The sequence below is a fragment of the Meriones unguiculatus genome, chromosome 14 (assembly GCF_030254825.1).
Source record: "Meriones unguiculatus strain TT.TT164.6M chromosome 14, Bangor_MerUng_6.1, whole genome shotgun sequence".
NCBI classification, from domain to species: Eukaryota; Metazoa; Chordata; class Mammalia; order Rodentia; family Muridae; genus Meriones; species Meriones unguiculatus.
This window is the reverse complement of record NC_083361.1, coordinates 73,293,099-73,312,654: the sequence shown is the minus strand read 5'-3', so window position 1 is coordinate 73,312,654 and position 19,556 is coordinate 73,293,099. Positions and strand designations below refer to the sequence as shown.

Here is a 19,556-nt window from a genome sequence, read left to right as displayed (position 1 = left end):
CAATTCTTTATAGAACTTGAAAGAACAAGTCTCAACTTTATATGAAAACAAAACAAAACAAACCCAGAATACCAAAAACAATCATGTACAATAAAAGAACTTCTGCAGGTTTCACCATCCCTGATTTCAAGCTGTACTAAAGAGAAATAGTAATAAAAACTGCATTGCATTGGTACAGAAACAGGTAGTCTGATCTGATCAATAGAATCAAATAGAAGACCCAGAAATAAATTCACACACCTATGGACACTTGAATTTTGATAAAATTTTGCCAAAATCACACAGTGAAAAAAAGAAAACCTCTTTAACAAATAGTGCTGGTCTTACTGGACATCTGTATGCAGAAGAATGAAAATAGATCCATATTTAACTGTTTTTTTTTCTTTTTTCTTTTTTTATCAGTTACATTTTATTAACTCTGTATCCCAGCCATGTCCCGATCCCTCATTCCCTCCCAGTCCCTCCCTCCCTCCCTCATCTCTACCATGCCCCTTTCCAAGTTAAGATTTTATTTATTTAGAGTCTGAGTGCTCTATCTGCATGCACACAGAGATGCCAGAATAGGGCATCAGATTCCAGTTTAGATGGTTGTGAACCATCATGTGGTTTCTGGGAATTCAACTCAGGACCTTTGGAAGAGCAGCCAGTGCTCTTAACCGCTGAGCCATCTCTCCAGCCCCCAAAATAGATCCATATTTACCACCACGCACAAAACTCAAGTTTAAGTGGATCAAAGACCTCAACATAAAACCAGATACTCTAACTCTAATAGAAGAGAGAGGGGTGAACAGCCTTGAAATCACTGGCAGAGGAAACAACTTCCTGAACACCAACAGCTCAAACTCTAAGATCAGCAATTAAAAAATGGGACCTCATAAAACTGAAAAGCTTCTGTAAGGCAAAGATCTTCACCAACCATACATCCGACAGAGCTATTATCCAAAATATATAAATAACTTAAGAAGTTAGAAAACAAGTAACTAAAAATGGGGAGCAAAGCTAATCAAAGAATTCTCAACAGATGAATCTCAAATGGCCAAGAAATACTTAAAGAAATGTTCAGCATCCTTAGTCATCAGGGAAATGCAAATCAAAATAACCCTGAGATTCCATCTTACACCAGACAGGATGGCTATGATTAAAAACTCAAGTGATAGTACATGCTGGCAAGGATGTGGAGAAAGGGGAACATTTTTCCATTGATGGTGGGAGTGCAAACTTTTACAATCACTGTGGAACTCAATCTGGACTTTTCAAAAAAAGAAAAAAAGAAGAAGAGTTCTATCTTATGACCTAGCTATACTACTCCATATGTCCAAAAAATGCCCACTATACTACAGGGCACTTGCCCAACTTATGATCATAGCAGCTTTATTTGTAATAGACAGAAACTGGAAACAATCTATATGCCCCTCAAACAAAGAATAAATTAAAATGTATAGTACATTTACACCATGGATTGTTACCGAGGTATTAAAAACAAGAGCATCTTGAAATTTCATGAAAACTGGATCAAACTAGAAAAGATCATCCTGACTCTGGTAACCCAAACCCCACAAGACATGCATGGTAGAGACTCACTTGTAAGTGAATATTATCTATAAAGCACAGTATAACCATGCTACAATCCACACTCAAAGATGCTATGTAACATGAAGGGTCCAAGGGAGGATGCTAGCATCTCACTCAGAAGGGGAAATATCATAGGCATTGGAGGTGGATGGATGGAGGGAACTGGGTAGGAGAGGGAATGGGGAAGAGAGCAGGGGCAGGGATTAGGAGCAGGGGTTGCAGGGTGTCTGGTGAGAGAACAGAAATCAAAGGTGGGGGGCATCTCTGGAATTTTCCATAGACCTAGGATAGAGGAATTTCAGGAAGTCTATGGGGGGACAATGAAGGATAAAGAGCCTACTGAAATAGATACCTCCTTTAGACTATACAGTGGGGTAAAGATTGAGGGAATGGCGATCAAAGATTGGCCCTACTTGAGACCCATCCCATGGGAGAGAACCAATCCCTGACACTGTTAATTTTACTTTTCTATGCTAGTAGACAGGAGCCTAGCATAACTCCTCTGAGAGGCTTCACCCAGCAGTTGATGGGAACATATCCAGAGATCCACAGCCGAACATTAGAGAGACCTCGAGGAATCCTATTGAAGATTTGGGGAATGACTGAGGGAGCCAGAGGCATCAAGGCCTCCACAAGACCTACAGAGTCAACTAACCTGGGCCCATAGGGGCTCACAGAGACTGAACCACCAACCAAAGAGCATGCATGGACTGGTCCTAGGCTACCTGCACATATGCAGCAGATGGACAACTTGGGGTCTTCATGTGGGTTCCTCAACAACTAGAGCAGGGGCCCTCTCTGACTCTGATGCCTGCCTTTAGCTCTCCTTTCCTTAACTGGGAGGCCTCCATGGGAGAGGATGTGCCTAGTCCTACAGCGACTTGATGAGCTAGGGCAGAGAAGGGGGAGCCTCCCCTTCTCTGAGGAGAAAGAGAGGAAAAAATGGGGAGAGGTTTGCAGGAGGGGTAGACTGGGAAGAGAGACAGGTAAAGTGAATAAATATAAAAATTTAAGTCCCAATTTATTTCTAATATCAGAGATCAGACCTCTACTCTTGCCTGATGCGTCTAAAACAAAAAGGGGGAACTGTAGAGAGCTGCAGAATGCTATGCCTTAAAGATGGAGCTGGTTTCCGCCTTCCACCTTCCCGATGGTGAGTGCTCTCTGTCACGAACAACTCCACATTTGGCTAAGGCCGAGGATCTGGCTTGCTTCCATGTATGTGGACCTATCTGCATTGCCCCCGTGGCACGCCTGGGTTGGCTACCCAGAGGCTATTTAAGCTGTGGGCTGGCTTTCCCCGGGGTCCGAGGATTGTTCCTGAATAAACTGCATTGAAAAAAAAAATTTAAAAAACAAAACAAAAGCTTATTCAAGTACCGTTTTTTTACGACCAAGGAGCTAAGATATTTCTATTCTAGTATATGTTTAGAATAATTAATTGCAAAATGTCCACATTGCAACATTTTCAATACAACTTATGAAACATCAGAAAAATAAACTCATGTATAAACTTAACATTCATGGTTACAGTTTTAAAATTCATTGTAGGTATTTTATAGTTACTGCTCTTCATTATGATAATGAGTGATGATAAATGACTGGCTGGTCTCTGTCCTAAAGTGAATGCTTCTCCTGCCAGTTTTTCTTCAGATCACAGACACATCCATTATGCTTAGATTCTTACAGAACCATAGTGTTTAAGAAGGAAAAAAATGCTGAGTAGTATTCTGTTTTGTAAATGTACCATGATTTCTGTAGCAATTCCACAGTTGAGGGACACGTGGGTTGTTTCCAGGTTCTGACTTTTATGAATAAAGCTGCTACAAACATGGTTGAACAAATGTCCTTGCTGTATACTTGAGCACATTTTGGATATATGCCTAGGAGTGGTATAGCTGGATCTTCAGGAATCACTATTCCTAATTTTCTGAGAAAGTGCTAAATTTATTTCCAAAGTGTTTGTACAAGTTTACATTCCCACAAGCAATGGAGGGGGGTTCCCCTTTCTCCACATGTGTTGTCTCTCTAGCATGTGTTGTCACTTGAGTTTTTGATCTTAGCCATTCTGAGGGGTGTAAGGTAGAATCTCAGGGTCACTTTGATTTGCATTTCCCTAGCCTATGGCATCTCAGTCTCCAGGCGGGTTCCCTAGTTCTTTACTAGGGAACCCATGTGCCGTCTCTGACATGAACTCAGTGGCTGTCTGTTTGATCACCTCCCCATAAGCAGGGAGCAGCCTTACCCGGCCACAGAGGAAGACAATGCAGCCAGTCCTGATGAGACCTGATAGGCTAGGGTCAGATGGAAGGGGAGGAGGATCTCCCCTATCAGGGGACTGGGGAAGGAGTATGAGAGAAGAGGGAGGGAGGGTGGGATTGGAAGCGGATTAGGGAGGGGACTACAGCTGGGATACAAAGTAAATAAACTGTAATAAATAAATTAATAAATTTAAAAAGAAGAAAAAATGCACTTTAAAATACTCTTGATTTGGATAGCTAATGTTAAAAGGTTTTTGAAATCTTCAATTTGAGAATAATTTTAAAAATGTAATTTCTGAATGCAACTATTGTTAGATGTAATGAGGACGTTCCCTATCCAACAAATGCCATCGAACATATTTTACCCTGACTGTCTGATATACACCACGAGAATAAACAAGATGCCATGTCAGTCTGGGTGATGCTAGCACACGCCTAATCCCAGCACTTGAGAGGCGGATGGATCTCTGAGGTAGAGGTCAGCCTGGTTTACACAGACCATTCCAGGACACTCAGGGCTACACAGTGAAACCCTGTCTTGACCTCTCCCTGAAAACTCAAACAAACAAAGAAAAAAAAAAAACAACAACCAAATAAATAAATAAATATCCATAGTAAAGTGAATTCAGTTTTAAATGTAGGTAGTAGGTGAGTCTAATTCACAAATAATTAACTATGACTAAATCAGTTTTTAATTATTCTGTGTTCTAGGCTTTTAGAGTGGTAACTATTTTACGTTACCTTTTGATTGAAACTGGATGTTCAAGTGACTGCAATAAGCATATTTACAATTCATCTTTAAACATTTCATGGGGTGACACAGAAACATTCTAATTTGACCTTCAGCCATATGTCAATTTCTTGAGTTATATAACTTACCCTCTGTTACATTTTGCTATTTCATCAAACAAAAGCCTCCACCGAGGACGTCCAATAAAAAGTCTAGAATTCAGAGTGTGATATTTTTCTCCAATTATCTTCTGTAAGAAAGGAAGGACATACTTTATAAGACACAGCTCTGGATAAATAATGCATTTATCTTACATGAGTTTTTGGCTAGTATCTTTCTTCCAAATTCCTGTGACATAAAGAAACAAAATGGAAATCTATGATGTACAACCATTTGAAAGTGTCACTTACATTTTCTTTTCCTTTAAAATTTAGTATTATTTTGAATGTCATTTTCACACATTTCTGACTTCCCTAGATTTTAGTACTTTGCTTCACTTTTAAAATAAATTTAACATAAGATAAAGAACACACTCCAGTTCACATACTATTAAGTAAATTCAAAATTAAATGTCATTCAATGCAGACAGTCCTGATGATACCTGCTAGGCTAGGGTCAGATGGAAGGGCAGGACAAGCCCCCATCAGTGGACTGGGGAAGGGGCTTGGGAGGAGAAGAGGGAGGGAGGGTGTTCTTGGGGAGGGTGGTGGCAAGGGAAGGAGCTACAGCTGGGATACAAAGTGAGTAAACTGTAATAAACAAAAATAAAAAAAATTTAAGAAATAATTGTCATTGACATATGTTTGTACCTAAGTACACTTGTCACATTAGGCTCATTATATGGGTAAATTAACACAGATTGTCATTATAAATTTGGAAGGAATAACTCTAAACAAGATTTCCCAAGATAGCAGAGATAAATCTCTAGCAAGTGACTGTTAATGGGCTCTCTCTTGCAAAGACTAAACACTGGTACTTAATTAAGAATGAACAGTCAGAGGGAAATGACAAGAGGAGAAAGCGTCCAACTTTCAGTTAGGCACTCAGTACCATTACAATTCTATCTATACCCTACTTACAATTACTTCAGGAACAAATATTATATTTTCTTGCTTCACAACTGTGGTAACATGAAATTAAAACAGTACAATAGTGACAAAAAGCTTCCAAAATTGATTGGGATAGTTTTGATGTTACTGATAAGCATTCATGTTTTATTTGAAAAAAACTAAAATTGATGGTGAAAAAAAGCATTAAAAAAATCTAAGTGCTTATCCAGGCAGTCATGATGAGACTTAGCAAGGTAGGGACAGTTGGCAATAGTGGAGAACTCCCCCTTTTAGTGGGCTAGGGAAAAGGGGGGTAGGAGGAAGAGTGAGGGAGGGTGCGACTGGGGGAGTTGAGGAAGAGGGCTTCAATAGGGATGTATTATGAATAAATGGTGAAAAAATAAAATTAAAAATCGAAGTGCTTATTTAGTAAAATACTTGCCTTATATGTATAAGGACTAGCGTGAATCCCCAGAACCCACATAAAAATGCTGAATGAGGTAGCAGTCATTTGTAATGACAGCACAGAAATGGTGAAGTGCTCGGTCCTTGGGGCTCACTGGCCTGGCAGTCTGGCCTAACAGGTGGGTTTCAGGTTAAAGAACTTATCTCAAAAGAGGACAACTTCCTTAAGGATGACATCCAAGGTTACACTCTGAGCTCTGAAGGAAATGCATATGTGCACTTGCACATGATACACACACACACACACACACACACACACACACACACACTACACAGAGTTTAAAAGAAAAGAACTGTAAAAACATTTGCACCAAGATTCATCACCTTAAGCAACTATTTGATATTTGTAAACATTAGTTTGTTTCACATCAAAACATGGAAATGTGGGCAAAGTGCAGAGAATCTTATGAAAGAAGTAGGAAATAGTAAGACCTGGAGAGGACAGAAGTTCCACAAGGAGAGCAACAGAACCAAAAAATCTGGACACAGGGGTCTTTTCTGAGACTAATACTCCAACCAAGGACCATACATATATAGCCCATGATATATAGCTCAGATATAGCACATGGCAGCTCAGTGTTCAAGTGGCCTCCATAGTAATGGGGACAGGGACTGTCTCTGACATGAAATGATTGACCTGCTCTTTGATCACCTCCCCCTCAGGAGGGTGCAGCCTTACCAGGTCACAAAGGAAGACAATGCAGCCACTCCTGATGAGACCTGATAGACTAGGATCAGAAGGAAGGAGAGGGGGACCTCCCCTATCAGTGGACTGGGGAAGTGGCATGGGTGGGGAAAAGGGAGGGGAGGGCAAGTGGTTTTGGGAGAGGAGGAGGGAGGGAGCTACAGGTGGGAAACAAAGTGAATAAACTGTAATTAATAACAACAACAACAAAAAAAAACAGAAACATAGGCATTGCTCCAATTAGTTGAGATTACATAAAATGATGTGTGGGAAATTCTCAGCATAGTCTCTCTTTACAGAAAACAAGGCATGATAACTGTTTCTATGCTAGATTCCTCTGTGATGATCTAAGTTTAATTATGTATCTTTTCTCATCATAGAAACCCTTCCTTCCATGGAAAAAGGATCACAACCTTGTGTTCATGTATTGCTTGATGTCTCGCCAGAGACAAAGAACTTGAAACAACTCTAAGGAGGAGTGGTGGAATCAAAAGGTTTACTTCATCATGCTGTGAGGAGAACTGAAAGTCACTGCAGGGTTTTGTCAAGGACAAGCTACGCGTTTCCTGGAGGTGTCCCGACAGAGGCTCTCCTTTAGACACTTCTGCTGAAACCTCCTGCAGAAATTTTCTTCCAACACGGATCTTACAGTAAATCTTCTATTACCTAGAGGCTCATTTAATCAACAATAACATGCAGCCACATACCTGCATCCCATCTGTTTGACTGAGGTACAGCTGGATGTTCACATAGTCAGGTCTGTTTTCTTGCCAAAACTGAGAAAGCATGAAAACGAATAGACTCATTTAAATCCTCAGAGTTTCTACCTAGCATATGTGATTCTATAATGCAATAGATAATTTGGCTTATCACAGTAAATATTTAAAATAAAATAAAAGTACGCAGGGAAGTGATAGGTGATTAGTGAATAGACAGACAGATGCACAAGTTTTTACATTCATAAGTTGCTCTGATCAACTGGTAAAATACAGTGGTGATGATTGTAGAAGAAAACATTGCGTGCATGTAAAGATACACAATAAATCATGCTAGGCACTGTATTATTTCTCGAAGTTTCCCCCCAAACATCCTTTATTTTATTCTCTAAGACCCCTTAAATTTTCACCCATGCCTTAAGTCATCAATAAACAAATTTTTCATTAAAGAAGAGACAACAGGGATACAGGATATTCATGATAGGAAAGTAAATAAAAATTAGACATGTCCCCTCGCCTCAAACTCATTCATTGCTGATTTTCCTCAGATAAAAATATGAGACAAGAAATACATTTACAAAGATGTAATCTAGAAAAAGTAAAAGAATAATCTTTTTTTTCCCTCTCTCACCCAGAAGCTATTATGCTACGTTAACTAGCTACAAAGTAAACTATTCCAAGTACCTAATGTAAATGGTGTTATAAAATATTTGCCCCTTTATATTTGTCTTACATTCACCACTTCAATTATCATAGTATTTATAAGGTTCACCCATGTTTTAGCATGTGTCAGAATTCTTTTTCAGCTTAAATGATTTTATTATACAAATGCACTGTATTTTGTTGTGACATCAGGCATACATGTGGTGTTTGCACGTTTAAGAGGTTGCGAATAATTCTAGGAACACCTGTGAACAAGTCCATATCTTCTATAATACTACGTATGTATTCAAAACTCTTTTTTTCTAATATTAAGTCTACAAGCCTTCTGCAATCTACCTTGCCTAGAACACTACACATATGCATGCATGCAACCCACATGTACACACACCCCTGTGTATGTGCACATGCATACCACTCTCTAGCTGCACCTCTTACCTTTTCTTATTTTGCTACACACCTTCCTCCTGTTTTTCCGTTGCACTAAGCATATGACGGCATCAGAGCACTTCTTGGAAAGTTAGGTTCACTGTCTTGAATTTGATCTAAAGACGCTTGACTAGCCAATCCACCCAAGACTCTATCCCAACAGCATCTGGATTGGTGGACACTCCTGAAGACACTCCTTAAGTAAACAGACCCTCTGTTGATAACACTGATATATTTCTATTTCCTTTTTCTTTTTGGCTCAAGTTGATCTCATAATCAGACATCCGTTATACATTCTGGTTTAGTTGTCTATATCATTAGATCCTAAGGCATATACTAATTCACAGCAGACAGTTAATAACATTTGCTGATGATAAAATGACTAGTTCCGTGAAGAAAACAAAATGTTGCAGCAAAGCATGTGAGTAATCACTGAAGCTTTTTTTACAAAGTAGCCAACAATGAGGAACTGGTAAGTGAATTAGATACAATGAGTCAAGGATTCTCCACATTAGTAGAGATATTGAATTGATTCTATTCTCGCCCCTAGAAAAACAATATTTAAGATGTAGCAATTAAGTTTAAAAAATTGAGGAAAAATATAAATGATATGCTAGAACTTTCATAATTCCAGTGACACACACTTGGCAGGTAAATTAATAACAGATATTACATTACTAGTTTTACTTGAAACTATTTGTAGCATGTATTTCACATGTGTAATAGTTGTATGGGCTTTAATTATTTAATTTAATAAATATAGATATACATGAATACAAAGTATTACAGGTAGTACAGGTGAAGAATGCATACTATTATTTATGGGTAAGAAATTTAAAAAGCTTTTTATTTTTAATACTGTATAGTAAATCAAGAAACCTGATGACTATAATATTAAAAAATAATATGGGGCAAATTTATTACGACAGAGCTTAGAAGATACTGTGGTAACTGTGAAAGTCCCTTTGTCTCTTTTCTCTCATCACCTCTAGTCATGTGTATAAACATTATGTGAAAGTGGAGAAGTGAGTGTTAAAGTCTGTCATAGAAACACACATACATTAACCAAACATCTGAAACATGCATTTATTTTTATTAGATGTTACCTCTGGTTTTAGATTTAAGAGATCTTTTTTTTTCTATAGTGAGCATTTCTTGCTTTTAAAATATGAAAATAAATACAGTTTCAGAAATGATAAAACTAAAAAAATAATAGCCACCTTGATATTACCTTATTATGCAACATACAGAGCAAATCTGCAAACCACTGGAATGACTGGATGTCTCTGCATACCCAGATAAAGTACAGTCTTCTTAGCTTGTATGGTTTCCAGTCATCCCTTTAAAATCAATGTAATGAAGCTGTGACTATAATTGGATAAACAATGCAAAATCCACCTATCTTGAACAGTTGCTTTTCATTCATGAGGAACCAATAAGAAAAAACAAATAAACCCCAAACTCAGCCAATTTTATGCCAGCATTTACCATTACTCTCAAATAAATATGGTACACACAATACAGACTATGATGTCATCAACTACTATATTTGTCAGTATTATACACACGTCACCTGTTTCAACTTCATGACCATAAACTGAACTCTTGAATCAGAAAACATTAGCTCATGAGTCTCAGAAAAACAAGTTCTCAATTTCAGTGAACTGTATCTTTGTGCAGGGATCAAAAGGTCATTTGTTCTTGCCCTCACTTTTAGGCAAAACCATTCCAGAAACTTGGTTGTTTATCCCATTCTTAATAATCATTTAAGCGAGATTTCACAACCACAAACTATGTAATATCTTCCAGTCACTTTTGGTTCCAAGTCTGGATGCCTACTTATGACTGTGAGGTAGACTTGAGGTTAAAAAAAATGTTCCTTTTTAAATAATACTAAGTATCAAAATAACTTGTAATGTGTTGTCAGAAACAAATGATTTCTGGATTGGAACATGATTATTTTTGTAAGAGTCTGCAACATGTTTCCAAATCATATCTAATATAATTTTGAAAATGAAATAAAATATTCAAAATTATCATTAATTTCTTTTTTGTTTTTTTAGACAAGGCCTAGCTATTGTAGCCCAAGTTTGTCTTAAACTCATGATCCTCTCAACTAAGCCAAAAGAGTGTTTTATTTCTTTTTCTCTTTTACTACTTCCTCAAACATTTTAGTATAAATTTTGTCTACTTGAGAAGTGAATGGAAACGATCTGGGAACACCTTCTTACTGTCACTTTGTGTTTTTATTGTAATGAATTGACTTAAGTTTATAATCTTGGAATTAAAATGCTGAGAGTATTTCCCAATTGGGCAGTCTCAACTTTGACATTTCTTTTCTTCAGTCTGTTGCAAATTTGCTCATAAATGGAGAAATGAAGTGATGAAGTATTCATCATCTTCTCATAAAAGCATTCCACAAACATATTCTTACAATCACCCAGACATTTGTTTCTATAATTTATTCACCCTTTACTAACTTATAATTTTTTCTTTTATTAATTTCTTTCAAACATATACATAATGCATCCTGATTATTCTCCACCCCAATCCTATCTTCTCTCCCTCCATCACCATAAGCTTATCCTGCTACTTCCCTGTTAATCTCTTTCCCAGATTCATGACTTTTGGTTTTGATCTGTGACCTGTTTATTTAACCCAAGGCCACGTGATCACAAGATTGAACTAATCATCAGTGTGGTGGGGTCATCAGTGATCTTAAAATTGCAGCAATGAGTCTCCCTATCCCCATGTCTATCAGCAGCATGTAGTTTGGCAATGAAGGGTGGGACCACCAGAGCCTCTCTCTATTCATGTCTGACTGCTGCTGTGCTCATTCATCTGCAGACCCAGAGGAGGCATGACTGCAATGGTTCTGTGTCATGCGGAAGATGACATTTCAAGACTTTTCTCTACAAGTCTGTTTCCTTTCCGACTCCCTCTACTAAAATATTCTCTGATCTTTAGAGATCTTTTCTTTGTATTTGATATTTTCAGATAAAACCCATCTTATTAAGTTCTTACTACATAATTTCTAAGTTGCCCCAATGGAATGTGAACTTTTTGTAGAAAGAGTGTATGAGTTTTTGTTGTTTTTGTTGTTCATTATTTTATTCCTAATAACTCAAAAATTAATTGGCACAAGAGCACACCAGAATATTGACCAAATAAATGAACAGTGACAGCACTGGGAGAATCTCAAGAAAAAAGGCTGAAGGTGAGTAAGTATTAATAGGAAAAGGGTTTCCTTTTTACAAGGAGCATGCTGGGAGCAACAAACTATATATTGAGGGTTACTGAATTATTTCCTTCACCAATTAGAAAATGGAATTTCTTAAAGAGTAAGTGAGAAAACTCTGTAAATAACCACTTCATATGTAACCTATATGTGCTTGAATATTAGCATATCTCTATTTGGAGTAATAAAATGTACCAAGATGACATACAGCAGAGTGTTTAGTATTGATGCAAATGGAGTGACCCCAATGCCTCCAGCCACGCAGAAGCTAACTTCATAGTTCAGTGACTCCTCAAATGGGCTTCCAAATGGACCATCAACGTACAACCTATAGAGAAGGCAGACAAGGTTTGAAAAAATAAGTTAATTTTTTCTAACACCCACACTGAATTCAAAATCTATGCATAGTGATAGCTTCGGTCTTATCTTATTGTTTCTTGTAGTCTGGAGGAATAAGCAATTTGTTTTGAACTGTTGATAGTAAAATAAAAACTTCCTTCTATTTTTAAGTTAACTAAAAGTTTAGGTAAGTATAGTGAGAGCGATATGTTAAAGCTTTGATGATATCCCACTGTGGTAACTGACAAAATTAAAATGCTAGTAAGCTCACTATGTTGAAAGCTGATAGTTTATCTTTCAGGAGAAAATACTCCAGCAGACATATTTACTCACATATGCACTTTGGGAACAGAAAATAGCAGGAAGACAGTCATCTAATGTTGTTCCTTCTCTTGCAAGTATACGAAGTACTGAAGAAATCACAAAGGAAATTGTCCCTACTCTCTGTGTTCTTATAAGTGTGTGTGTGTGTGTGTGTGTGTGTGTGTGTGTGTGTGTGCGCGCGCGCGCATGTGTGGAATACACAACCATCCCTTACTGAAAACAGAAATGGGGAATTATCCACTTCAAATCCATCCTTCTTTTCTTAGTAGCAGAACATTAATTTTATTCAGGGAAGCAAATGTCTAGCCAAAACACATTTCTCAGATTCCATTCATCTGTTTTGACTGTGTGGCAATTTTGGCAGAGGTAAGAAGCCATCTCACTTGGATGCTGTGACTCTCTTCCACTTCATCTTTCTCACTGCATCCCTGATGTCTGAAATACTCGTTTTATAGTCAAATGAGTTACCAGTGATTAGTGTAGAATGATTATACTTACACTTTGTTTCAGACATCTTGATAGGCAAGAAAGATAGACACAATGTATATGAGACACTGCCATTTTTTTAAAACTATTTTTCAAGGACATCTTTTCAAACAGTATATCTTTTCAAACTTTATAAAAAGCTTGTTTATATGTCATTAATGTTTAGAGGCTGCTGAAATAGAAGGCCAGCTAAGATTATACACATGTGGAATTATAGGTTAGTTGTCTGTTAAATAAATGCATTAATAGCCATTTCTCTGAATTCTGGGCTTCGTGGTATTTAGTCATCACTTACAGTTTGTTTTTACTTTCAAACAAGTGACTTTATTTTCCACATATCTGTGATTTATTGGTTCATATGGACAGTTCTATTTACTGGGTTCTAAATATAAGCAATTTTCCATTTCTGGGACAGGCAAATGTCATTTTCCATATTTGTTATGTATTGACCCCAAAATGAGAAACAGACTAAATCTCTGCATTGTTGCTTGAATGATGCAATACTGGAGACTCAATGATTCACAAAAGATGCTACCTACGCAGAAAACAAATTCCTTTAGTGTTTTACCACACTGAAGCACATGGCAGTGCTAGTTCAAGATTTACGGTTTACACTGACAGAACTTAGGCCATTCTAGGTAACGCATGTGTGTTATTGAGAGAGAAAACTTGCAAATTTTGGTTTTGAAAAATACCGAATCTAGTAAAGGAAAAAAAAAAACAAAAACCTTTACCTAAAGAAACAATGAGCAAAGTTAATATGTTTAATGTAGTGTTTAAAACATGTAAGACATTCTACTAATGCTAAGTACATTACAGAATGATATGTGGATGATTATTATTCTGTCTACTTAACTCGTGTCTTTCATTTCGTCAACAACCATGAACTATATGTGAATTATTTGGATGATAGTGCTATTTTTGATTCAAGACTAGCAATGACTTGAGATCTAACTCATGGATTTTCGAATCTTAATCTGAAAGAATCCTTAAATAAGATAAATAACAAATTAATTGAATGCACTGATATTTAAAGGAAGAGATCTTGGCAATCTTCAACAATAATATTTATTTATTTTTATTTCATCAACAAATAAGTGAAAGGAATCATGAAGAAGAAAACCCATTTTTCTAATTATCTGCTTCCAAAACAACACATGATTCTCCCTCCTCACATAGTTATTCTCTCTCTGGTGTTTTGTAATAGCTTTGAACAAGAACACTAGAACTTGGAGTCCCAGCCATTTACTCGGAATGAGATCATAGGCAATCTACTTGACCTCTCTAAACTTCATTTCTTTCATTTATAAAACAGACAGGATGTGATGATACAGAGAAAAACTGTTAGGAATTGTAGAACGCAACACAAACATCAGTAGATCCTTTCTACTGATGACATCAGTGTATCTACATTATGTCATTAGGACACAGTACAGCGTAGACAGAGAAATGGACAGAACTTAAAACAAGATAGGGAATGGTATGGATTTGCTCTGATAGATCTTGGAGAATCAGTTACTGTTCATTCAAAACATTTGTTATAAATTGCTACATTTAACCATAGAAGTCATACATATAAATGAGTCCCAGTTAATATTTTGAAACCTGAATTTACAATAAAACACTTATATCAGCTTATTCAGAATGATTTATACTATATTTTAAGCACTGCTTGTTTAGTTTTTATTTTTTAATTCTTTATTAATTACACTTTATTCACTTTGTATCCCCCTGTAGTTCCCTTTCTCCTCTCTTCCCACTTCCCAAATCGCTCCCTCCCTCCCCCTTCTGCATGCATGCCCCTCCCCAAGTCTACTAATAGGAGAGGTCTTCTTTTCCTTCCTTCTGATCCTAGTCTATTAGGTCTCTCAGGAGTGGCTGCATTGTCATCTTCTGTGACCTGGTAAGGCTGCTCCCCTCTCAGGGGGAGGTGATTAAAGAGCAAGCCAATCAGTTCATGTCAGAGACAGTCCCTGTTCCCATTACTATGGAACCCACTTGGACACTGAACTGCCATGGGCTACACCTGTGCAGGCATCTTAGGTTAAACCCATGAATGGCCCTTGGTAACTTAAATCACAAATAGATCCCCACACATTAATAGTGGGAGACTTCAACACGCCACTCTCAACAAAGGACAGGTCAACAAAACAGAAATTAAACAAAGAAACAATGTCCCTGACAGAGGTTATGAATCAAATGGACCTAACAGACATTTACAGAACATTACACTCAAATACAAAAGAATTTACCTTCTTCTCAGCACCTCATGGAACCTTCTCCAAAATAGACCACATAGTTGGTCACATAGCAAGCCTCAACAGATACAAGAAGATTGAAATAACCCCTTGTATCATATCAGATCACCATGGAATGAAGCTGGATGGACCTCAATGACAGAAATAGCAAAAGATCTATACACACATGGAAACTGAACAACCTGCTACTAAATGACAGCTGAGTCAGAGAAGAAATAAAGAAAGAAATTAAAGTATTCCTAGAATTCAATGAAAATGAAGGCACAACATACCCAAATTTATACTACATTTAAAAGTATACAGTATCTGTTAGCTATAGTCTCCTGATTGTGTGGAAGCAGTAGGAGAATCTGACCCCTTTAACTGTAATTAGCATACACTGGTCATTCTCCAGCACCCTACACCCCCCCCAAACACACACAGTGTCTAAACAGGGGTGAAGGGAATGGAAAATTACAAAATTACTAGTGCCTGGTTACCTGGGAAGACCTAGATTTTTTTGAGAGGCAGAAAGATATTATAAAATAACTTAAATATAATTTTTAGCTATTAACTTGATTAATATGCAAAATTCCCTGGCTTTCCATTTTGAGTAATAGTGGCCTTCAGTACTTGGATTTTATAATTATTATATATGTGACAAGATTGTTGAGATTAAATACAAGTGTTCAATTCTACAACACTGCAATTAATATATGGACATATTTTAAAACTTCAGTTGATAGGTGATTAAAAGTTCTTTTATGAAGAACAGCATATCTAAGTGAAGGTGCCATAACTTTCCACGATTCACCAAAAACAACATAAGCATATGTTATATTTTGAGATGTTTTCTCTTAAAATAATTTCCATTAAGGGGAGAAGGAACCCTTCCATCAGTGGACTTAGAGAGGGGCATGGGAGAAGATGAGGGAGGAAGGGTGGGGTTGGGAGGAAATGAGGAGGATACAGCTGGGATACAAAGTGAATAAACTGTAATTAATATAAAAAACAAAAATAAAAAGTAATTTCCATTGCTATTTTCTAAATTGTTTTAGTTGTTTGTTAAGCTGGAGTTGATTAACCAGTCTTCTGAGATATTTTGTTTTATTTTAATTTTTTCTTTATTATTATTTAATTACAATTTAGTCAGTTTGTAAGCAGGCTGTAGCCTCTTCCCTCATTTCCTCCCAGCCCCTCCCCCTTTATAATTCCTCCCCCACGTCCCTCCCCTAGTCCACTGATAGGGGAGATCCTTCTCCTCTACTATCTGACCCTAGACAATCAGGTCTCATCAGGACTGTCTGAATCCTCCTTCTCTGTGGCTTAGTTGGCACCCTCCTAAGGGGAAGTGATTAAAGAGCCAGCCACTGAATCCATGTCACAGACAGCCCCTGTTCCCTTTACTAGGGAACTCACTTGGAGACTGAGCTGCCATGGGCTACATCTGAGCAGGGGGTATAGGTCCTCTCCATGCATGTTCCTTGATTGATTCATCAGCCTCTGCAGGACCCCATAACCCAGATTATTTTTTTTTCTCTACTGGTCTTCTTGTGATGCTCATGTCCCCTCCAGGTCTTTCTATCCCCCCCCTTCTTCCATAAAATTCCCTGCACTCTGCCCAAAGTTTGGCTATGAGTCTCAGCATCTGCTTCGATACCTGGATTGGTAGAGTCCTTCAGAGCTCTCCTGTGGAAGGCTCCTGTCCTGTTCCCTGTCTTTTCCTACTTCCGATATTTATCCTGTTTGCCTTTCTGAGTGAGGATTAAGCCTCTTCCCTAAGGTCCTCCTTGCTTAGCTTTTTTAGGGTCTGTGGATTTTAGTATGATTAGCCTATATTATACAGTTAATATCCACTTATAAGTGAGTATATATCAAGTGTGCCATTCTGCTCTGGGACACCTCACTTCAGCATGATCTTTTCTAGTTCCACCCATTTGTCTGCAAATTACATCATTTCCTTGTTTTTAATTGCTGAGTAGTAATATTTCATTGTGTAAATGTGCCACAATCACTGTATACAGTCCTCAGCTGAGGGGCATCTGGGGTTGTTTCCAGATTTTGGCTATTAGGAATGAAGCTGCTATGAAGATAGTTGAGCAAATGTTCTTGTATTTTTGAGGATCTTTTGGATAGATACCCAGGAATGGCATCGAAGATCTTGAGGTTGTACTATTCCTACTATTTCTAATTCTCTAAGAAAGCACCAGATTGATTTCCAAAGTGGTTATATGAGTTTACATTCCCATCAGCAGTGGAGGAAGGTTCCCCTTTTCCCACATTCTTTCCACCATGTGCTGTCACTTGAGTTTTTTTATCTTAGCCCTACTGATGGGTGTAAGGTGGAATCTTAGGGTCGTTTTGATTTGCATCTCCTGGATGACCAAGGACATTGAGTATATCTTTACATGCTTCTCTCTCAATTGATATTCCTCTGACCTACTGCAGGTGGTTATTTTACATACAGGGATCATGGTAGGTCCTGGAAACACATAACATTTTAATTGAAACTGTAGGAGGCAGTAGATCTCACTCACTCATACATTTCAGAAAACAAAACAAAACAAAACAAAAAACAAACAAACAAACAAAACTTGCTTCCCTAGGAAGCACTGAACCTGGCACCTCATCCTCCTCCCCTCCTTCCCTGCAGACACAAAAATACCAAACAAAGATATTGCTAGGGGATTTGGACTTCAGTAGACACTTAGGGAAGGAAACACTGCTAATAAAATGCTAAGAAGTCCTTCACAGAAACCATTCATCACTTTAGATGACAGGATAAATTATTTCTGGATTGGAATTGCCATACAATAAGAATTCTATTGAAATTATACTCTTATACCTATTATGAATTGACTCATTTAAGGATGGCTTTTAACTTACTTTTCAGTATTCATTTAAACAGTATTTTTCAAGAACAATTTCATGTTCCAGAAATTGTAGATTATCTCTGATAACTTTCTGTTATCAGGAAGTTTCTGTTGGTCTAGAGATGAATATGTTTTTGAAAAATGACAGTTTCCAAGTGAGTTCCCTAGTAAGGGATACAGGGGCTGTCTCTGACATGAACTCAGTGGCTGGCTCTTCGATCACCTCCCCCTAGGGGTTGCAGCCTTGCTAGGCCACAAAGGAAAATAATGCACCCAGCCTTGATGAGACCTGATAATCAAGGGTCAGACAGAAGAGAGGAGAATCTCCCCTATAAGGGGATTATGGAAAGGGCATAGGGGGAGAAAGCGGGTGTAGGTGGGGCTAGGATGAGAGGAGGGAAGGGGCTTGCAGCAGTTATACAAAGTGAATAAAGTGTAATAAATAATTATATAAATAAAATTCAATTAAAAAAGAAAGGTGACAATGTTAAAAAGGGAGTGTTTTTTAGTCAACAACAGCAATATGGGCTTTGAAGTTCTTTCTTGTGTTTTTGTATTTTTTTCTTCTTTCCATTTTAGGGATCAAAGCTAGGGCTCACACATGCAAGGCATGACATTATCATTCAAAGACATCCAGACCAGATTTTTTTTATTTTTAATTTTTTTTTATTATTACAATGTATTCAATTTGTATCCAAACTGTAGCCCTGTCCTCCCTCCCTTCCCCATCCCACTCTCACACTCTTTTCCCCTCATTTTCCTCCGCAGTCCACAGATAGAGGAGGTCCTCATTCCTTTCCATCTGACCCTAGCTTATCAGGTCTCATCAGGACAGGCTGCCTTGTCTTCCTCTGTGGCCTGGTACAGCTGCACTCCCCCAGGGGGAGGTGATCAAAGAGCCAGCCACTGAGTTCATGTCAGAGACAGTCCCTGCTCCCCTTACTAGGACACCCACTTGGACACTGAGCTGCCATGGGCTACATCTGAGCAAGGGGTCTAGGTTACCTCCATGAATGATCCTTGGTTGATGCATCAGTCTCTGCAAGTCCCCCTGGGCCCAGATTTTTTTGGCTTTGTTGTTCTCCTTGTAGAGTTCCTGTCCTCTGCAGGTCTTTCTATCTCCTCCTTCTTCCATTAGATTCCCTGAAATCTGCCCAAGGTTTGACTATGAGTCTCAGCATCTGCTTTGATACACTGCTGGTTAGAGTCTTCCAGAGGCCCTCTGTGGTAGGCTCCTGTCTTGTTCCCTGTTTTCTCCCACTTCAGATGTCCATCCCATTTGCTTTCTGATTGAGGAATGAACAACTACCCTACGGTCCTCCTTCTTGTTTAGCTTCTTTAGGAGTATAGATTTCAGTATGTTTATCCTATATTACATGACTAATATCCACTTATAAGTGAATGTATACCATGTGTGTCTTTCTGCTTCTGGGATACCTCACTCAGGATGATCTTTTCTAGATCCCACCATTTGCTTGCAAATTTCATGATT

The 19,556-nt window shown here is 38.0% G+C and overlaps 1 protein-coding gene across 2 annotated transcripts in view; it reads right to left on the bottom strand.

The window, feature by feature from the left end:
- Nox4 (NADPH oxidase 4) overlaps positions 1 to 19,556 on the bottom strand; it is a 147,336-nt gene that overhangs the window by 15,942 nt on the left and 111,838 nt on the right. For both annotated transcript variants that reach the window (XM_060367489.1, XM_060367490.1), the window contains exons 14-17: positions 12,014 to 12,133; positions 9,799 to 9,907; positions 7,470 to 7,538; positions 4,713 to 4,813 (exon numbers count right to left, since the gene is read on the bottom strand). In XM_060367489.1, coding sequence (XP_060223472.1) covers positions 4,713 to 4,813; positions 7,470 to 7,538; positions 9,799 to 9,907; positions 12,014 to 12,133 — 399 coding nt within the window. The remainder of the gene's footprint in view (positions 1 to 4,712; positions 4,814 to 7,469; positions 7,539 to 9,798; positions 9,908 to 12,013; positions 12,134 to 19,556) is intronic.